Source organism: Mustela nigripes, chromosome 4, assembly GCF_022355385.1.
Source record: "Mustela nigripes isolate SB6536 chromosome 4, MUSNIG.SB6536, whole genome shotgun sequence".
NCBI lineage: Eukaryota > Metazoa > Chordata > Mammalia > Carnivora > Mustelidae > Mustela > Mustela nigripes.
The window spans coordinates 11,630,946-11,648,440 of NC_081560.1; the positions used below are offsets into that span (position 1 = coordinate 11,630,946).

General features: G+C 51.8%; 1 protein-coding gene and 2 gene segments (V, D, J or C); all 3 read right to left on the minus strand.

Annotated features, from left to right (window-relative positions):
* LOC132015626 (T cell receptor beta constant 1-like) overlaps nt 1–17,495 on the minus strand; it is a 144,084-nt gene that overhangs the window by 7,944 nt on the left and 118,645 nt on the right.
* Nucleotides 1,009–17,495, minus strand: part of LOC132015625 (T cell receptor beta constant 1-like) — a 60,045-nt gene continuing 43,558 nt past the window's right edge. The window contains 6 exon segments of the C gene segment in view: nt 1,009–1,274; nt 1,590–1,696; nt 1,846–1,863; nt 2,386–2,775; nt 7,236–7,282; nt 9,397–9,412. Of these exon segments, the coding sequence occupies nt 1,254–1,274; nt 1,590–1,696; nt 1,846–1,863; nt 2,386–2,775; nt 7,236–7,282; nt 9,397–9,412 (599 nt within the window).
* On the minus strand, nt 13,577–17,035 carry PRSS2 (serine protease 2). Its single transcript, XM_059395833.1, has 5 exons — nt 16,996–17,035; nt 15,798–15,957; nt 14,496–14,749; nt 14,030–14,166; nt 13,577–13,730 (listed from the first exon to the last, which is right to left on the minus strand). The coding sequence occupies exons 1-5, from the start codon at nt 17,033–17,035 to the stop codon at nt 13,578–13,580; spliced, it is 744 nt and encodes a 247-aa protein (XP_059251816.1). The 3' UTR covers nt 13,577.

A 17,495-nucleotide genomic window follows, 5' to 3' on the forward strand; every position in this document is an offset into this window, starting at 1 on the left:
ATCGGGGCACGTTTTTACACCCATGTAATTCACTAGAGAGAAACTCATCAACAGATTTGTAATGTAAACTGGAAGACACATGTGCTACTTGAGATTCCAACTCCAAGTCAGTGCCTTCTTTTCTTGGCCGGGAAGCCTGCTTGGTGACAAGAGAAGACGGTAGCGTACTCAGGGAGACAGTTGAAAGGAACATGGGTGATAGGTATGAAGGCAAGCTTCTTAGCCACAAGTAAGTGAACAGTTGTTGGGGGATATACCTGTGGAAGTAGACTCTTCCTTAGAGCAGCTTGGTCCAGGTAGTACAGGAAATTCTTTATAATTTTTTCTAAGATTTTATTTATTTATCAGAGAGAGGGAGGGAGCGAGCGAGCACAGGCAGACAGAATGGCAGGCAGAGGCAGAGGGAGAAGCAGGCTCCCCGCTGAGCAAGGAGCCCGATGTGGGACTCGATCCCAGGATGTTGGGATCATGACCCGAGCCGAAGGCAGCTGCTCAACCAACTGAGCCACCCAGGCGTCCTTATAGAAAATGTCACTGTTTTTCTGGGCTGTTTTTGAGTAAGCCTCCTCAGTCCCATCACCCCCATATACGTTTACTCAAGTTCTCCTGACAGGGAGGGGCAGGGTAGCCTCAGACTCAGTCCCTCAGCCCTGGTACTAGAGGGACCTGCTCTTTCCTTTAATACCTCTTCTTTCCTTTTTTTTTTTTTTTCCCCTCTAAGATTTTTATTTATTTATTTGACAGAGACACAGTGAGAGAGGGAACACAAGCAGGGGCAGTGGGAGAGGGAGAAGTAGGCTCCTGCTGAGCAGGGAGCCCGATGCAGAACTCAATCCCAGGACCCCAGGATCAGGATTGAGCCGAAGGCAGATGCTTAACGACTGAGCCACCCAGGTGTCCAATACCTTTTATTTCTAAAAGGTATTCACATGGAGGAGTCACATGGGAGGAGTCACATGGGAGGCCCGATATGGGCAGAAGATGTATCAAGACACTCATAAGACGGAGTCAAGCCAGAACACATCATTTTTATTGATTCAGTCAACAGTCAATTTAGTCACACTAGGGGTCCCCCTGGGTTAGGGAGATTTGGGTCATCAGCATCCAGGTGTTCAGGAACATAGTGGGTAATTATTGGGGTGAACGGAGAGATGAAAACAGCTCTTGAGAAGCACTGGCTAGAAGTCGAAAAAGGAGAATCCATACTGGGGAATAGCAAGCTGGAAGCTCCCGCCTCTGCCTCTGAGGTAGTTTCAGGAACCCTTTCTCCTGACCTGAAGAAGAGAAGGTTTCAGGGGTTACCAGGAGTGACGGGAACTGAGAGGAAGTAGGATGGTCTGCTGACAGGGTGAATGGTAGAGCTCTTTACAATGTTCATTGGGTTCTCAGGTGACCTCAGCTTCTCCCACTCTGCCTGGTTTTCCCACTGTGATCCCGGAGGTACAATACATCTGCTGAGGCATGTGGGTGGACCTCTGTCTTCTTCTCCTGATACCACTGACTGCCTGCGGGATCTCTGACTACTCACAGCTCTGAGTTGCTGTGTTTCAAGTGTCACCTCCAGAGTCCCATCCTGCCCGCCTTCTTACCTTGGCCATCAGCACCAGGGCACCGACCAGCATGGCGTACAGGGTGGCTTTCCCCAGCAGGATCTTATAGAGGATGGTGGCAGACAGGATGCCTTGCTGATAGGACACTGCGGGTAGGAAAGGAGAGCACACAGGGACCTGTGAGCACGTGTCTCGGGCCTCTCCACCCCCACCCCAGGGGCCATGGTTCTCCGTGCTCGGCTTCCGGGACAAAACCATGGGAGACGCAGAGCAAGCAGAGGAGACGGTCACTTACCCGAAGTGAAGCCACAGTCTGAAAGAGAGAAGGGGGAGGGAATGGGTGAGAGACCCCATCTTCTAAAGCAGATGGAAAGTCGCCACGCTGGGCGCACCTGACGCTAATGCAAAACTATTTGGAAGCTGTGCTTCCTTTAAGAACGAGCCAGACACAAATGCTAATGCAGCAAGTCATTCCTTCTGGTCAGCACGGACCCCAGGCTCCGACTGGGCTTCTCACAGAAGAGACTAGACTAGACACCTAGATTGTCTTTCTGGTGCTGTGCCCGTGGAGCCATGCCATCCTGGAACTCTGTGGAACGTGGTGGCACAGAGGGGCTGGGGGCACCCCCATCGGTGCTGAGCCACACAGGCTCACACAGTGAAGGGGGCCCAGCTGCAGGGCTCTGCTGGGCTGAGGGTCTGGGGGAGGACTTAGCCCCGGGGTGCCCATTCACCCTCATGCTGGGCTTTGGTCTTCCCGCCCTGTCCCGTGTCTGCCTGGGCACCGCCTTTCTGTGCTCAGCTCACTGTCTGCCCAGCCCCCAGACCCGCTCACCTGCTCTGCCCCAGGCCTCGGCACTGATGTTCTGGGTGACGGGTTTGGTCCGTTGGCTGTTCTGCCACTCGTCATCGTCCCCGAGCCCGTGGAACTGGACTTGGCAGCGAAAGTGGTTGCGAGGGTTGTGCCAGAAGGCAGAGGACACCCTCAGCCGGCTGCTCAGGCAGTAGCTGGAGTCATTCTCATCCAGCCGCTCCTTGTAGGGCTGAGGGTCCGTGCTGACCCCATTCTGGACTTCCTTCCCATTCACCCACCAGCTCAGCTCCACGTGGTCGGGGTAGAAGCCGGTGGCCAGGCACACGAGTGTGGCCTTCTGGGTTCGGGAGGTCTCTGCTTCTGACGGTTCAAACACTGTGACCGTGGGAGGTTTGACCTTTTCCAGATTCTCTGCAAGGGGAAAGGATTTGGGACAGGACTGGTCTGACAGCTGTCTGGCGTTGGGACAGTGACAGAAATAAAGAGAGACAGAGAGAGCTGGAAATGGAGTCATCCTAAAGCCAAATTATATAGTAGTAGGTCCTGTCTCGTTCTGTTCTCACTCAGCTTTGCCCCTCGTCCTGGTTACCCCATGGAGGCATCCTGCCGACTGCGTCTTCCAGCCCCTAAGGTAGCAGTGTGTCCTGATTTCCTTGGCTTTCTTGACAGAGTCTCTTTCTCAAGGCCTTGTTCCATTTCGATCATGAGAGTCTATCTGTTTCTCTCCCTTGCTTAGAGCCCTCTTCAGTGGGTGACTATCGGTTCTTCCTATGGTACAGCTGAATGAGCTTAGGATTTGAGGCTGATGATTCTCTCCAGCAACACGATCCCAGGAACCAAATCAACTTTTTCTAATTATCACTTTCCTTTTGTACAAAGTGTCTGCGTGTCTGTTCTTGCGATAGCACGTAAGAGAACTAGCTTTTGCTGCCTGGAGGAGACACTGTCCGGTTGTATCTGACTATACTTTGTTCTAAATGCTTTTCCCAACTCACTTTTTTTTTCCTTTTCTTTCCCATGTGTGTGTATGTGTAAGTTAAACATGTAACCTGCTTTGAGGAGCCTAGAATCCGCTGGGTATAATGTATCCGATGTTTCACCTTTATTCCATTTACACTAGGACACGCGGGGTGTGCGGAGCTTGCCCAGGGTGGCTATAATCCCATAAAAGACACTGTCCATGGGTCCAACCCTTTTTTCCTTCCAGTGCCCAGCAAGCCTCCCTGCCAGCTTTGGAAATCCTGGTTCAGGTCATATTTGCTGGGTATGAACGAATTTCAAAGTCTAAGGGCCGTGTCGTCAGAGAGCTCATGTTGTGAAGCCCTGGGCCCTTTTCCTGTGTGATACAGGGGAGAATTTCTGGAATTGTTGGAAGGCAGGGCCCCTGGGAAGACACCGAGGGATGAGAGAAAGCACACCTCTTTCCCATGTTCCCGTCTTTTTGCCAGAATGGACTGTGCCCTCTCTTTGGCTCCATATTGACCAGAGCAATGGCTTTTTGGAGCAGAAGTATGGGAAACCCAGATGTCTTCACTTTAACCACATTTTGGGACGTGGTTCGAATGCGAAGATTGAGACGCAGTTTTGGAAAAAGGCCAAAGGCTGGGACAGTGCTGATAAATGACACGGATGGAAAGAATGGCCCCAGTAAGCCGAGCCTTTTACAAAGGTTTCCGTAGAAGTTAGCCCCTAACAATTTAACACCCTCAGGGGCTGGCGCTAGTACCCCATTTTCTGCATCTCAGAGATTCTGAGATTTCCACTTTCCAGTTGCTCGCGCATCCCCCAGCCTGTCCCACGAGCCCCAAGATTCCGGGTATTACAAACCCCAGAAATTTGTATTTTCTCATTGTGAGAAAATACACTTGCTGGCCTGAGCCTCCATCTGCAGGACAAACTCTGCTCCAGCTAGCCAGTCTGGTAGGACCAGGTCCCCCATGCCTCTGGCCTTGTCTCTATGCCCAGCGCAGATCCGTCTCACCACTCCCCGCCCTCCACCTGTCCGCTTCCTCCCCAAGCACACTCAGGCTGTGTTAGCATGGATCCTGAGGTTTGAGAAAATGGGGCCTTCTGCCTATTTTCTCTTCTTTATACCTTATTTATTATCTATTACTAAGATGGCATAAGTTTCCAGTTGTATCTCCTCTGATCTTGCCTAGCACTGTGTCCCCCAGACACCCACCGCAGCCCTCGCTATACTGTGACACGGACTTCTACCCTCGGGGCTCAGAAACACCCCTCAAATCAGCCCAGTCTCACCAGTCTGGCCCCCTGCTGCCTCCGGAGCCCTAGATCACTTCAGGAAGACGCATATGGATCTTGGGAGGCCAGTCGAGACGGAGAAGGAGGAAGACAAAGGCTAGCACAGAGTTCTGAGCGGGTGGTAGATATTAGAAGGACTTTAACATAGAAGACAGAACAACTCACCAAAATGGAGTCAACGGTGAAGAGATAGAATAGGAGGGAAAATGGAGAAGATCCAAATAAAAAAGAGAGAGAGAGAGAGAGAGAGACAATGAGAGAAAAGTTAAACAACACACCCTTAAAATAGGAGAGATGAGAGGAGTCCCAGAGAATAAAGAGAAGCAGAGTGAGAACACAACAAGCCCAAAGAGTTAATCTGGAGCCGTAAACCTGAGGGTCCGCGAAGCTCCAGGAGGGAAGGGGTGACTCTGAGCCCTGCCTTTACACCCCTGTTCCCTGCCGCCTGCACTCCTGGACTGATCAGTCACACACAGACAACCCCAGTTGGGCCCCAGGAGTGCGGCCCCATACCTGTCACGGTGAGCCTGGTGCCCATCCCAAAGTAGAGCGGCGAGTTATAGGAACACAGCTGCAGGCAGCCGTGGTAAAACCCATGGAGGGCTCCTGCCAGAGGGCAAGTCCTCGCTCCCAAGGACCAAGCTCCACCATGGCTCTGGACCTGAGGGGTCCGTTAGGAGAAAGGTCCAAGCATACTATGGGGAAAGAGGAGCAGGCTTAGAATGGACACACACGCGCGCTCACACACATGAGAAGGAAGGATGAACCAAGGAAAGAGTAAGGAGCGAATATTAAGGACTGGAGACTCAGGGAAGAGGAATAGAGGGACCCTCCAAGCCGCACCAAGAGGAGTGGCCACCACAGCTCTTTGGAAGCTCCCCAGGGACAAGAGAGTTGACTTGACCCCCAGCAACCAGGGCTGGGAGGAGAAACGGGGACCCTACGTCCAAGGGACAACAGCCCTAAACCCCTGTCCTGCTCCTTACCGAGGACCAAGAGTTGAGTACCATCTCCAAAGTGCTGGGCCTGGTTGCTCCACAGCACAGCGAGGGTGTGACAAACCCCAGAATTGCTCTCGGGGGCCTTTCCTTCCAGAAGCTAGCGTCCGCCAGAACTTCCAGCACCTCCTCTGCTCGTCCACACTCCCCGAGCCTTTTCCCTGCTGTGTCCCGGGAGTCCTCCTGGGACTTCACTCTTGCAACACACTGCCCCCCAGGAAGCCTCTTACTTACCCAGGACGGACAGCTTGGTTCCACTTGCAAAATACAGTTTTTCATTGTTACACAACACTGCAGCCCGGTAGGAAAACTTCCCTTGGCTGCATCCAATTCCTGCCCTCCCAAGTACACCTGCCTGCTCTCCTCTCCCTTTCCTTAGCAGAATTTTGCTCTGGGAGGTGTGAAGGGGGGACTAGTGTGCAGTGTGCAATGCCAAGTCAGAGGACCGATTCGGGTGTGTGACCCCGAGCCCTTTCTCCCCGTCCCTCTCCTTTCTGAGCCGGGGAGGAAACAGCAGGAGTAAGGCAGCTCTGAGGCGAGAGGCTTCCCATTTACAAGGCCATGACTGGGCATCCTCCAAGGAGACAGGAGATGGACAAGGGGACCCCAAGAGGAGACTACCTGCCTCCCAGTAGGGGAACACAGACCTAGCATAGCCTGTCCATGAGATTCCTGGAGAGGGAGGCCGTCCTCGCCTGCCCGCATCAAGACAAGAATTCAGAGCTTGCTGATAAAATGTGCTTTAACCTAAACCTCCAAGAGGGATGCTCCACCCGGACCCCTGTCCCTCCTTGTGGGTTCCCAGCCCTCCGCCCTGATGCACTTACCTACAACAGTGAGCCGGGTCCCCTCCCCAAAATGGAGGGTGTCTCAAGAGCACAGCCTCCCAGATCCACTTCAGAACCTCCCCCGTCTGCCGAGTTCAGCCGGGATTTGGGGACAGATGGGTGCCTTCGTGGATCTCTTTCCCTCCCAGAGCCGCCAGCCCTGCTTCATATTTTCCCCCACTCCCTTCCAGAGCTTGCCCAGGTCCCTGGACAGTCAGAAACAAGGAGCCACAGTGTGGTCTCCTACGAAGTTCAGAGCAAGGAAAGATATGAAGCCACTACAGAGAGCGCAAGTCGGTGAAGGAGACAGACCAGAGTCAACACTCATTCATTTCCTTCTGGGCTAGCTCTAGGCTTCCCTCTGTTAGGTAACTACTCAGAGAGGCAGTAGCATCTCCTTTCGCTCCTCTGCCTTAACCACTGAGGCTCAGTTTTGAGTTTACAGAAGACCCTCCATCCCCGGTGGCTGGGTGGATTTGCCTAGACTAGGACCCTCCTGGTTACTGGTTCCCAAAGATGGAGATGACATCTCTAGACATCTTGGGATGACATCTTGGGACCAGGACCCAAGACCTGGGGGATCCCTTCCTTCGCCCATTTCCCAGGATAGAATCATCCCCATCACACCCTGCCTGGAGAGCCCCCAACCTTACCGACAACCGTCAGCTTGGTCCCTGGGCCGAAGGTAAAATCATAGCACATCAGCATACGGCCACTCTCAAATGGACACTTGGGACCTGCTTTCACCTACAAGGGACCTGGAAAGACCCAGAGCATGTCTTACCTATAACTGTGAGCCTGGTGCCTTCTCCAAAGAAAAGTTCAGTGTTCACACAGTGATGTGGGGCAGGGAAACAAACAAATCTGAGGCATGGAAAGAAGATGGGGCCCTGGATAGTGTCTGGAGGACTCTGGTATAAGAAAGCCCCTCCAACTGCACAGAACATTTCCAGCTGACTCTTGGGGCCACAGAACATGGCCAGGGCCTATCCAATGGGCCCCACACTACCTTCTCGACTCCTTCTGAGGGTCCACCCAAAGGACGTGTATCTGGAAAGGAGGGCAGGGTCCTGGAGCCAGTGGCCAGATCCATGAAGGGCCGGGATATTTCTGGCTTCTTCCTCTATAGGATGCGTCACCTCCCATGCACCTTCCCACTGACCTTGCCCTGAGTTCTGTGGGGTTTGGGATGAAGGAGTTTCCCGGAGTCCTTCACCGGCGGTGCCAGGGAGGCGTCTTCTTCCATCTGGGCTCTCTGGCTGCAAGCTTCAGTCCTGATCCAAGCCTGTCCTTGTTCATGGTGTTGGCTTGACCGGTGAACAGGGGTGGGGTGGAGCGCTCTGACTCACACCACCCTCAGGCCCATGACCCAGGAGAAAAGTGGAGAAATTGGGTTGGGGACAGGCAGAAAGGTTTTTGTAAAGCTTTCCCATAGAGTTGAATCACCGTGGCCCCCTGTCCCCACAATGTTACATCTTTGTACAAAAAACGACCCTCCCACGGTTCTGCGCATCAGAGCCTGGAAGAAACCACGCGAGCAGGTGCTCCTTCCCAGGCATTGGAGGGCAGGTCGGTGACATCACTCCCCATGTTGCAAGGTGGTGACAGGGAACAGACGAAGCTGGGAGGGGGAGACCCCTCCTCACCCCCATGCCCTTTCTTCAGGACGCTCTTGGCTCCCCAGAGCTGTGTGTCTTTGTGAGGCTGCTGCCACAGGGGTTGGTTTCCCCAGCACCCGCCCTCCTGTAAACTCGTCACTCATTGTGGGGAGACACCCTCCCAAGGAGCACCAGCCCCCTTTCTACCCAGGGCCTGCCCCTGAGACTGTCACCCAGAGACCACATCTTTCATCTGGGAATGGGATCCTTCCATACTCAGACCGTCCCTCTGGCCAACTCTGAACCTCTAGCGTGGTCTGGAGAGGCACTGACATGAGCTATCCGGGAGTAGGGCTCCTTAGGCAGAGACAAAACGACAGCTGAGAGCTCAGAGTATTTCCAAGCGGGTGCTGGTGTGGGAGCACTGGTGTGTTGTCAGCCTGTCTCTCTGCTTGGGGACTTCAGACATCAAGGTTAGGAACAGGGAGCTGGGGAAGTAGACGTGGAGAGCTGCATACATCAAGTCACAGGCAGGTTGAAATGTGACTGTAGTCACGGCCTTCCCCTCTTTTCCCTGAGGGGCAGGTACACTTAAGTTGCTGTCAGTGTTGTATTTTCCTGCACAAGATGACCCTGAAATGTAACCTCCAGTTGAGTGGCCTAGATCTCATTTACTCGATAGTGCTTCCTTTTACTGCCTTTCAAACTATGACTTAAAATCTAGGAGGGGAAAAAAAAAAAAAAGACAAACTTCGTTACATAATGATGACACACTTTCATGGAAAAATATACACAGACTCAAAAGAGAAATGACAATATGGAAAGAACATCTGTAATCCTCATCATGAGGGCTGATCTCCCCGGTATATGATGAACTCCTAGAAATCAGGAAGAAAATAATGCAGCAGCACAATGAAAGTGACAAAGAACAGATGGTTCAGAGAAAAAGAAATGCAAATGATGTTGCACCATAGGCAAAAAATCTTGCAGATGAAAACTGCATCGAAATACCGCTGTTCACCAATGTGACTGACAACATTGAATTAAAGAAGACCATTAGCTAGTGTGTAGTGAAATATACACTTTACAAAAAATGACAACAACCCGAGTGGAGAATAACTTGGAAATATCTATGAAAATTACACATGTATTTACTTTTTCACGTGGAAATCCCTCATCTGGGTGTTTATCCTATAATTATTATATTATATAATATATTTTATTTTATTGTATTATATTATTGTATAATTATAATCATTCTTGCATACAAATAAAACATGTTTGTAAAATACTTGCATTATTTAGGGTAGCAAGAAGATCAGGAAAACTCAAATGCCCATCAGGAAGGGTCTGGATAAATAACCTGGGATACATCCACAAAATGGAATACTATTCAATGCTAAAAAAGAATACAAATGTTTTCCTGCTCTAGAAAGCTAAGATATATACTGTTAACGGGGGGGGGGGGGGGGGAGCACGTTGCCTGTCAGCATTTCCATATACCATCTTTTGTCCAGTAAACCCTTTTACTGGAGAACTAACATGAGAATTATGCATTTGTTTGCTTGGTTCTGTACAAAGACACACTAGAAGGGTACAAAAGAACTTAATCAAAATGATTGCTTACTAAGACTGAGTGGAGGAGGTAGAAAGAAGGCGGAAGTAAAAATAGTTTTAGTCTCTATTGTATTGTTTCAATTTTTGAGCCATATATGATCTATTTAAAATTAAACTTAAGTTAATAAAAATTTTCAAGAAAATACCAACAAAGTGTTGTTTGAAATAATACTTTGAAATGTGTGATTTAAAAAATCTACTTGTTTAATTCACAAAGTCATTATTTTTCGATGTGTTATATGGTCCTGACTTTGCTTATCTGGTCTCCAATCACTCAGGAAGCTTGTGAAAAATGCATATTTCTGAGTAGTCCTCAAGATCTTTTGCGTTAAAAATCTCTAGTAGTGGGTTTATTGATAAGCATTTAAATAAATAATCAAGCACAACATTACCCTGGGTATTTGCATTTCCACGCGGGACGCACTGCTTGCCATCCCCTCACCCCCCAACAGGTGTCAGCCGCGGGGAACGTCAGAGCGCCCTCTGGTGGTGTCACGAGTTGGGTGCAACAACGTGGCTCTTAGAATTTAGGGAAAAAAGAAAACATCTGTGCATTTTACTCAGGAATAGTGGGGATCCTCCAACAATCTGCCATTGCTGAGATCGAGGGTCATCAATTGCTTTCACCAACTGGAAAGTGACAAGCTTGCTCTTTTGTCCATTCCCACCTTGAGGAACACTTTCTTCAATGTAATGATTTATTTTGATCTGTTTGCATATATTTTCCTGTAGCATTTACCCCTTTGTTTATCAGTAATTTGCTCTCTAAGTGAGTTTCCTTTTGGCCATCTGGCTGGGGACCCTCAGCCCAGCTGGCCTTAAAAGAATACCACTCTGTTTTAGTGTCACAGCTTCTTTCTTTCCCTTTTCTTTTCCTTCTTTCTTTCTTTCTTTTTTTAAGATTTTATTTATTTATTTATTTATTTGACAGAGAGAGAGAGCGAGAGAGAGAGATCACAAGTAGAGAGGCAGGGGGAGGGGCGGTGGAGGGAGGGGAAGCAGGCTCCCCGCCGAGCAGAGAGCCCGATGCGGGGCTCCATCCCAGGACCCTGAGATCATGACCTGAGCCGAAGGCAGAGGCTCAACCCACTGAGCCACCGAGGCGCCCCTTGGTGCCACAGCTACTTTCAATCCTGATGGAGTTTTGGGGTTTGTGCTATCTTTGCTACTCACACCGTCCATGTGCCCAGGAGCACACACAGCTCTTCTCTTCTCCCCTGTAGGAGCTGGGCAGGTGTGGGGTGGGAATCATTCATCATCTTCATTCAATATCTTCGTCATCTTGGGCAGCAGGGGGCAGCCTTTCCTAACTTATTTTAGACCTAAATTGTTGCCATCTGGGGGGGGGGGTGTCACTTGAAGGCGTGAGAGAATGTGGTTGGTGCTGGAGGGAACCTTTCCCAGCCCCCCCACATCTCTCACCCCCCCACACACACACATCCCCACACCCCCACCCCCGCCCCTCCTCCCTCCGCAGGGGTGAGTGTGTTACCTGCCTGCCTTTCCCGAGGCTGAGACGTGGGAAGGATATACACAAATTGCATCTCACATGTCTGTAATTCTTGCTATTTTTTTAAAAGATGTTAAAATTTATTTGAGAGAGCGAGAATGTGGATGTGGCGGGGAGGGGCAGAGGGGAAGCCGACTCTCCACTGAGCGTGGAGCCCCACGCCGGCTCCATCTCTGGATCCTGAGATCATGACCTGAGTGAAACCACCAGTCGGAGACTTAACCAAGACCCTCAGGTGCCCCTTCTTGAAACTTTTGGAGCACATTCCTCGATTCATTTAAACCCCAAATTTGTCTCCTAGTTTCCTCAGATGAAACCGCAACCTGAAGAAGCTGGTTGTCCCGGTCACGAGTGAGGAGGTGACAGAGCTGGAACCAGTACCTGGCCCTTGGTGTTTAAGTCGGGGGCTCTACTGGGGTCCCCGAGTCCCACCTCCCAGAGCCAGACTGCCGGGTCCTCCAGTCCAGTCAGTGAGGCCCAGGGCAAGCTGCTATGCCCCTTTAATAACAAAACCGCCTACCTTAGGGGGTTATTGAGAGATCTAAATTAGAGAGTCCACAGGAAGCTTCATTGTGGTGCCTGCAAACAAGGAAAATGTGAGCGGCTGCTGCTTCCACAGAGAGCGCTGCCGAGGGTCGCGCCCACTGCAATGGCTCTCGTTTCCCTGTGCATCAGAATGATGTGGAATTCTTGGAAAATGCAAGTGGCATTTTCATCAGAATTTCTGATTCAGTAGGTCTGGGAGGGGCGCCGGAATTGGCACCGCTCCTAAATTCCCAGGTGATTCTGGTGTCCCCCCTGGGCCAGGGTCCACACTTGGAGAACCGGTGTTCCGGAAGGTACTTTCTGTCTTCCATACGTTTCCCTCCGGTCCTAAAGCTCATACTTTAATAATTCAATCATGGCACTACTGCCCATTATATTGTAGGCATTGTTTAATCACTAGCTATGCCAGGATGAGCAAGACAAGATTTCTTGCCTAAGGAGCTCAGCATTGCACGCCAGGTAGATGCATCCGTAGTTACGCGGCAGCAGGAGCAGGACTGTGGCAGCGGCAAGCACCCTCAAGAGGAGGGCTCCTCACTCGGACCACGGGGTCAACAGGGCCAGCATGGGGGTGGGCAGGAGGAGCCCAGGGCAGAAGGAATCAGAAATGACTCTTCTGAAGAGGCTGAAGGAGCAGGTGGGAAGGGGGTCAAGCCAGATGGACCAGTAATGCCCAGGGCTACAGGTGTGAGGTTCATGGCTGGTTGGAGGAGCCCCTGGGATTTCCAAGCACTGGAGCAGAGACAGAGAGGGGAGGACTGCAGAGAAGGAAGAGCCTTTCATCTGCGGATCAGGAGCTCAGGTTCTGTTCTGGGAGTTGTGGGAGGTCAGGCAAAGTATTAATCAGGAATTGATGAAACGTGGAGCATCTGTCTGAGGACAGAGCTGGAAGATGACCAGGGAGCAGAGCCCGCATGAACTGCAGGGAGGCAGAGAATGGCCTGGAGAGCCATAGAGGAGCAGAGCTGAAGGCTGGGCAGCATCTCCAACCACTGCTGCAGCAGGGGGGGTGGGGGGTGGGCGAAGAGGTTGCCGGCTTGGGGGGTCAGGCTAGTGAACAGCCAGACCGCAGGTTTACTGTCTGCTGGATGAGGGATCTGGTAAGCTAACTGCCTTCTCTGAGCCTCTGCTTCCTTGCCTGTACCGCTGGAATAGTAACCATTTCAGAGGGTGAAGGAACTAAATGTGAAAACGTCTGGAAAGTGCTCAGTGTGGTAGACACACTGATATCATTATATGGCATGAATAAGAGGCAGATTTCAAAGGAGTATAACGGATAGAGACCAGGTTGCTGGGTTGTCCCCCTCGGACATATGAGCAGGTTGTGGGAAAGAGGGCGCAAGGCAGGCTGCTGGGGGCGAGTACACACTGGGCTAGAAAGAGTATGTGTACAGGGGGGCTCAGCAGAGGCCAAGGTGATCAGCATGAGTGTCTCCAAAATGATTAAGCCCAGGGTGGCAGCCATAGGAGATGATGAGGTCATGCAAGCTGTGCCTTGAGTGGGCACACATGGGCACTGCACTCCAGACCCCAGGGAAGTTCCAAGGTCAAGGAAACTTTCTAATGCAGCCTTCTAAAATGTCTTTTTTTTTTTTTTTCCTGAAAACAGTCTCCATGAACCCCTGCTTATTATTTTTTTGGATTACGTCTCTTCACACACTGCTAATCTAGTATTCCATGGGATACATTTTGGGAGCTGGGGCACTCTATTCATCTTTGAGGGATAGAGCGCTGTCTGACCTCAGCTGGGAGGATGTTCCCAGGGGGTAGTGGCTGAAGGAAGCAGGCACAGATGCAGACAGTTGTAACAGGAACATTTAATTAGCATAGTGACAGCAGAAGGACTGGGGGGGCTTTAGCTGTTGGCAGCTATGGTCGTCTTAATCCAGTCTACAAAGTTGCACACCTTGGTGTAAACTCCAGGTTTGTTCTTCTGGGCACAGCCATAGCCCCAGGAGACAATGCCCTGGAGCTCTCCATTGCAGACCACAGGGCCACCAGAGTCACCCTGGGAAGGAAGAAAGTGGGACAAGTTTTATAAAGAAGGCAAAAGGGCAAACAGAACCCTATATCATCTGAACTTTTAAAGATTGCATTGTGCTCAGCTCTGTGGCTCTGGAGGTCTCCCATGGTGGCTCATTCTTATGAAGGGGGTGACTGCCACGCAGCCTAGCCTTCCTCGCTTCTGTAGAAGGCCACGGCCTGAAGCCCTCCTGCACCAGCCCCACAGCCCTGGGTGTTCAAATCCTGCTCCCCAGGAGGCCATGTGTATGGGCAGGGGTCTCAGCATGGGAGGAGTCAAGTCACCTGGCAGGAGTCCTTGCCTCCCTCGAGGAAGCCAGCGCAAACCATGTTCTCCGTGATCTGGCCGGGGTAGGAGGCTTCGCACTGGGCCTGACTCAGGAGTGGGGCGTCCAGGCACTGCAGCAGCTCAGGGTAGTTGACTTTGAGGAGCAGGGAGAGAGGGAGGAAAGGAGAAATGGCAGTCAGGCCAGCGTGGGGGACAGCGACCCAGGGCTGAACACCGAGGACACCAAGAACGTACAAGCTTCAGCAAGGAACTATGGGTTTTGTTTCCAGACTGATTCCTGCTGAGCCCCTCCCTAGATGGGACAATAACAGGTGTTGTATTTGTCCCCTACTTGGATTCTAGGGGGTTAACTCCTTAAAGCTTTGCCTCCTTCGAGGACCCAGGCCTGCATGTAGTGGGGTTCAAGCTGGTTCTGGGAGAGGTGGGAAAGTTGGAGGATGAGTTGTGGAGGGTTCCACTCACTGCCAGAGCTCAGGGTGTTGCCCCAGCCGGAGATGAGGCACTGGGTGCCAGCGGCTGCACAGGCGGAGGGCAGAGATATGGTGGACACGCGCGCATTGAGGACAGCAGGCGAGGACAGCTTGATGAGCATGATGTCATTGTCCAGGGACCAGCTGCTATATTTGGGGTGGCGGATGACCTTGGCCGAGTTGATGAACTGCTCATTCCCCTCATTGACCTCGATGTTGTGCTCTCCGAGCCTCACCTGGATGCGGCTGTTGGGAAGACAAGCATGGGGAAACCCTTTTTTTCTATATGCCCGCTTTTCTCTAGGGTTCTCGAGCACCCTACTCACAAGTGGGAGTGTGGCAGAATCACCTGGCAGGAGAGGGGTAGTGGGTCAGTACAGGGGTGAGACCAACAACTTTCTCTTTCAGAGGTAGGTGGTCATTGAGGGAGAGGACATGGGGCTTGCTCCTCAACCTGGTTTTCCAGCTGCCTTCCCTACAACCCCTCCCCCAACCCCTGCACCTAGTGCCACAGGCATAAATGACCACCTTGAAGTTCCCCATATATTCCTCATCCTCTGTAGTTTGCCTAGAAACATGCAGAGACTTCTCCTCCCGCCCGTCTGGGTCTGGTGAGTGCCATCATCCTGTATGATCTAGTCCAGTGGTTCTCAAGGTCTTGCCCTGGGACCTGCAGCCTCAGCACCCTCCAGGAACTTGTTAGATGTACGAAGTCTTAGTTCTCACTCCAGACCTGCTGAATCAGAGGTTCTGGTGTGGGCCCCAGTGGTCTGCAGTTTAGCAAGACTTGCAGGTGATTCTGATGCCCACTCAGGTTTGAGAACCCTTGGTCTAGGCAGTGAGTCTCAGCTCTGCTACAGAGTCCAGTCACCAGAGGTGGAAAGCATTAAAAACTCACCAGTAGTCAGACCCCTCTTCCTGAAAATTCTAAGTGCCCTGGGATAGAAGCCAGGCAACAGTATTTCTTTTTAACCTATCTTACATAGTTTCGGTGTGTATCCAGCTGGCAAGGTTACTCGCGTGAGGTCCTTGCTGCTCTCCTTTTTGGACCTCACCACCCCAAAAGAGTCCCTACTTGCTTTTCTGACCCTTTTCTGAAACAGCCTTTGCTGTTTCATCTCTTGAGTTTTGGATGCGAGCGGCTTTCTGTCGAATGCCCCTCTTGGCGCCTTCATTCCTGTAAGCCGGGTGGCCGGAGACAAATTCGTGTCCCCACCCAGCCATTCTCTCCAACCTCTGCACCCCCGGGCTGACCCCAGCTCTCAGAGAGGGCTCCAGAGGACACGGCACTTACGACTTGTAGCAGTGAGCTGCGGACACCACCCACTGGTCACTGATGAGGGAGCCGCCGCAGAAGTGGTAGCCCGAGTTCAGGGACACCTGGTAGGGGATGGAATGCTCCTCGCAGGTGTAGCCACCGACGATCTTGTCATCCTCGTCAGTGGGGAAAGCAACTTGAATGGAGACAGGAAGGGAAAAGCCAGTTCAGCGGGTATGGGTGGGTGGAGCCCGGAGTCCCTTGGCTGGAGCACGTGGGTTAGACGTCTTCAATAAGCACAGAGACGACAGACGGTCTGGCAGGGAGCATTCCATCCCCAGCAGGGTCACAGCACAGAGCGCTCCTGAGTCTCTTGGTATGTCTGCAGGGCACATGGCCACATGCCCCCTGGGGCTCAGGCACAGACCTCTACTGGTGGCTCCAGGGCGAGGACACAGACAATGCCCTCACAGTGCACTCAGTGTGACATGGGTCCGAATGTGGTTTTGTCATCCACTCAGTGCTTCTCTTTTTCCACTGGTGTGCTCCTCGTGGCTATTTGAACCCCAGATCGTCAGGATGGATTGGCCTAGCTAGGAAAATCTGGCTAAGTAGCCCTGGCTGTACCCAGCTTTTCCAATCACTAAAAATCTGCAGGGGGAGCCTGGGGACAGGAGCCCCCAGACCCATTAGGCAGGACAAAGGTAAGCCAACTCATGGGCCAAAGGAATGGTGATTCGCAACCTTGGCTGCCCACGTGGGGATCCTAAAATCATTTGGGGAACTTAAAAATTCAATGCACTGGTCACACCCCAGGCCGATGAAATCAGGATTTCTAGGGCTAGGACTCCAGCATAAGTGTTCTTTCAGCTTCTCTAGGTGTACCTGGGGTTGAGAACACCTCTAGGGGAGCTATCCCAGCCCTGCTGGAACTGAACCTCAAGACCCCTGGTTCATTTCACGGACCGCCTGCACCTGCTCTCCCTTTATAGCCTCTCCCAACAACGTCTCAAAATAAATGGATGAATGTCGGGGTCGGGAACGGGGTCAGCACAAAGTGGGAGGAGTGAGGCTTACAGAGAGCCCAGGAATGGGAAGGAAGGCTGCCGAACAGGAGAGACAGACTCTCAGAGCCCAGGTAAACGCAGAAGAGCAGCAAGAGTGGACCAGGGATCTCGGTCGGGGCTGGTGGGGGGGGTGGTCAAGGGCGGTCCAAAGTCATGCATGAACTTACCAGCAGCTCCCACAAAAGCAAGAATCAGGAGTGGATTCATGATGGCAGAAGTGTAGAAGTTGAGTGGCTGGTGGAGAGCCTTTATAGCTCCCAAGGTGAGGGAGAGGATGAACGTGAGGGTGGAGAGTCACGGTTCCTCCCAGGCAAATACACCTGTCACTTTCCCTTCCCTCAGCCTTGTATCAGCTCTGCTGTGTTTGGTCGTCTATGGAGTCGTGACCCACCGGTGATAAGAAAACGTGCCTTGTGAGAGCAGAGAGGAAGACCAACGGACCCCTGGGAGGACTCTGGGGTGTGGGGGGAAAAGCTAAGCCCCCGTATGTCGCAGCTGGACCTTCTTGGCCTGAGACGAGAAGAGGAGACACAGCCTGGCCCTTCTGACATGATTTATTTAACTCACTCTAAGTAAGGGCTTAGAACTTGGCTGCTCTCCCACGAAGGGAGAGAAGTCTTACATCTGTAAGCATGAAGACCCTTCTCCCAAGTAGAAACCACTGGGC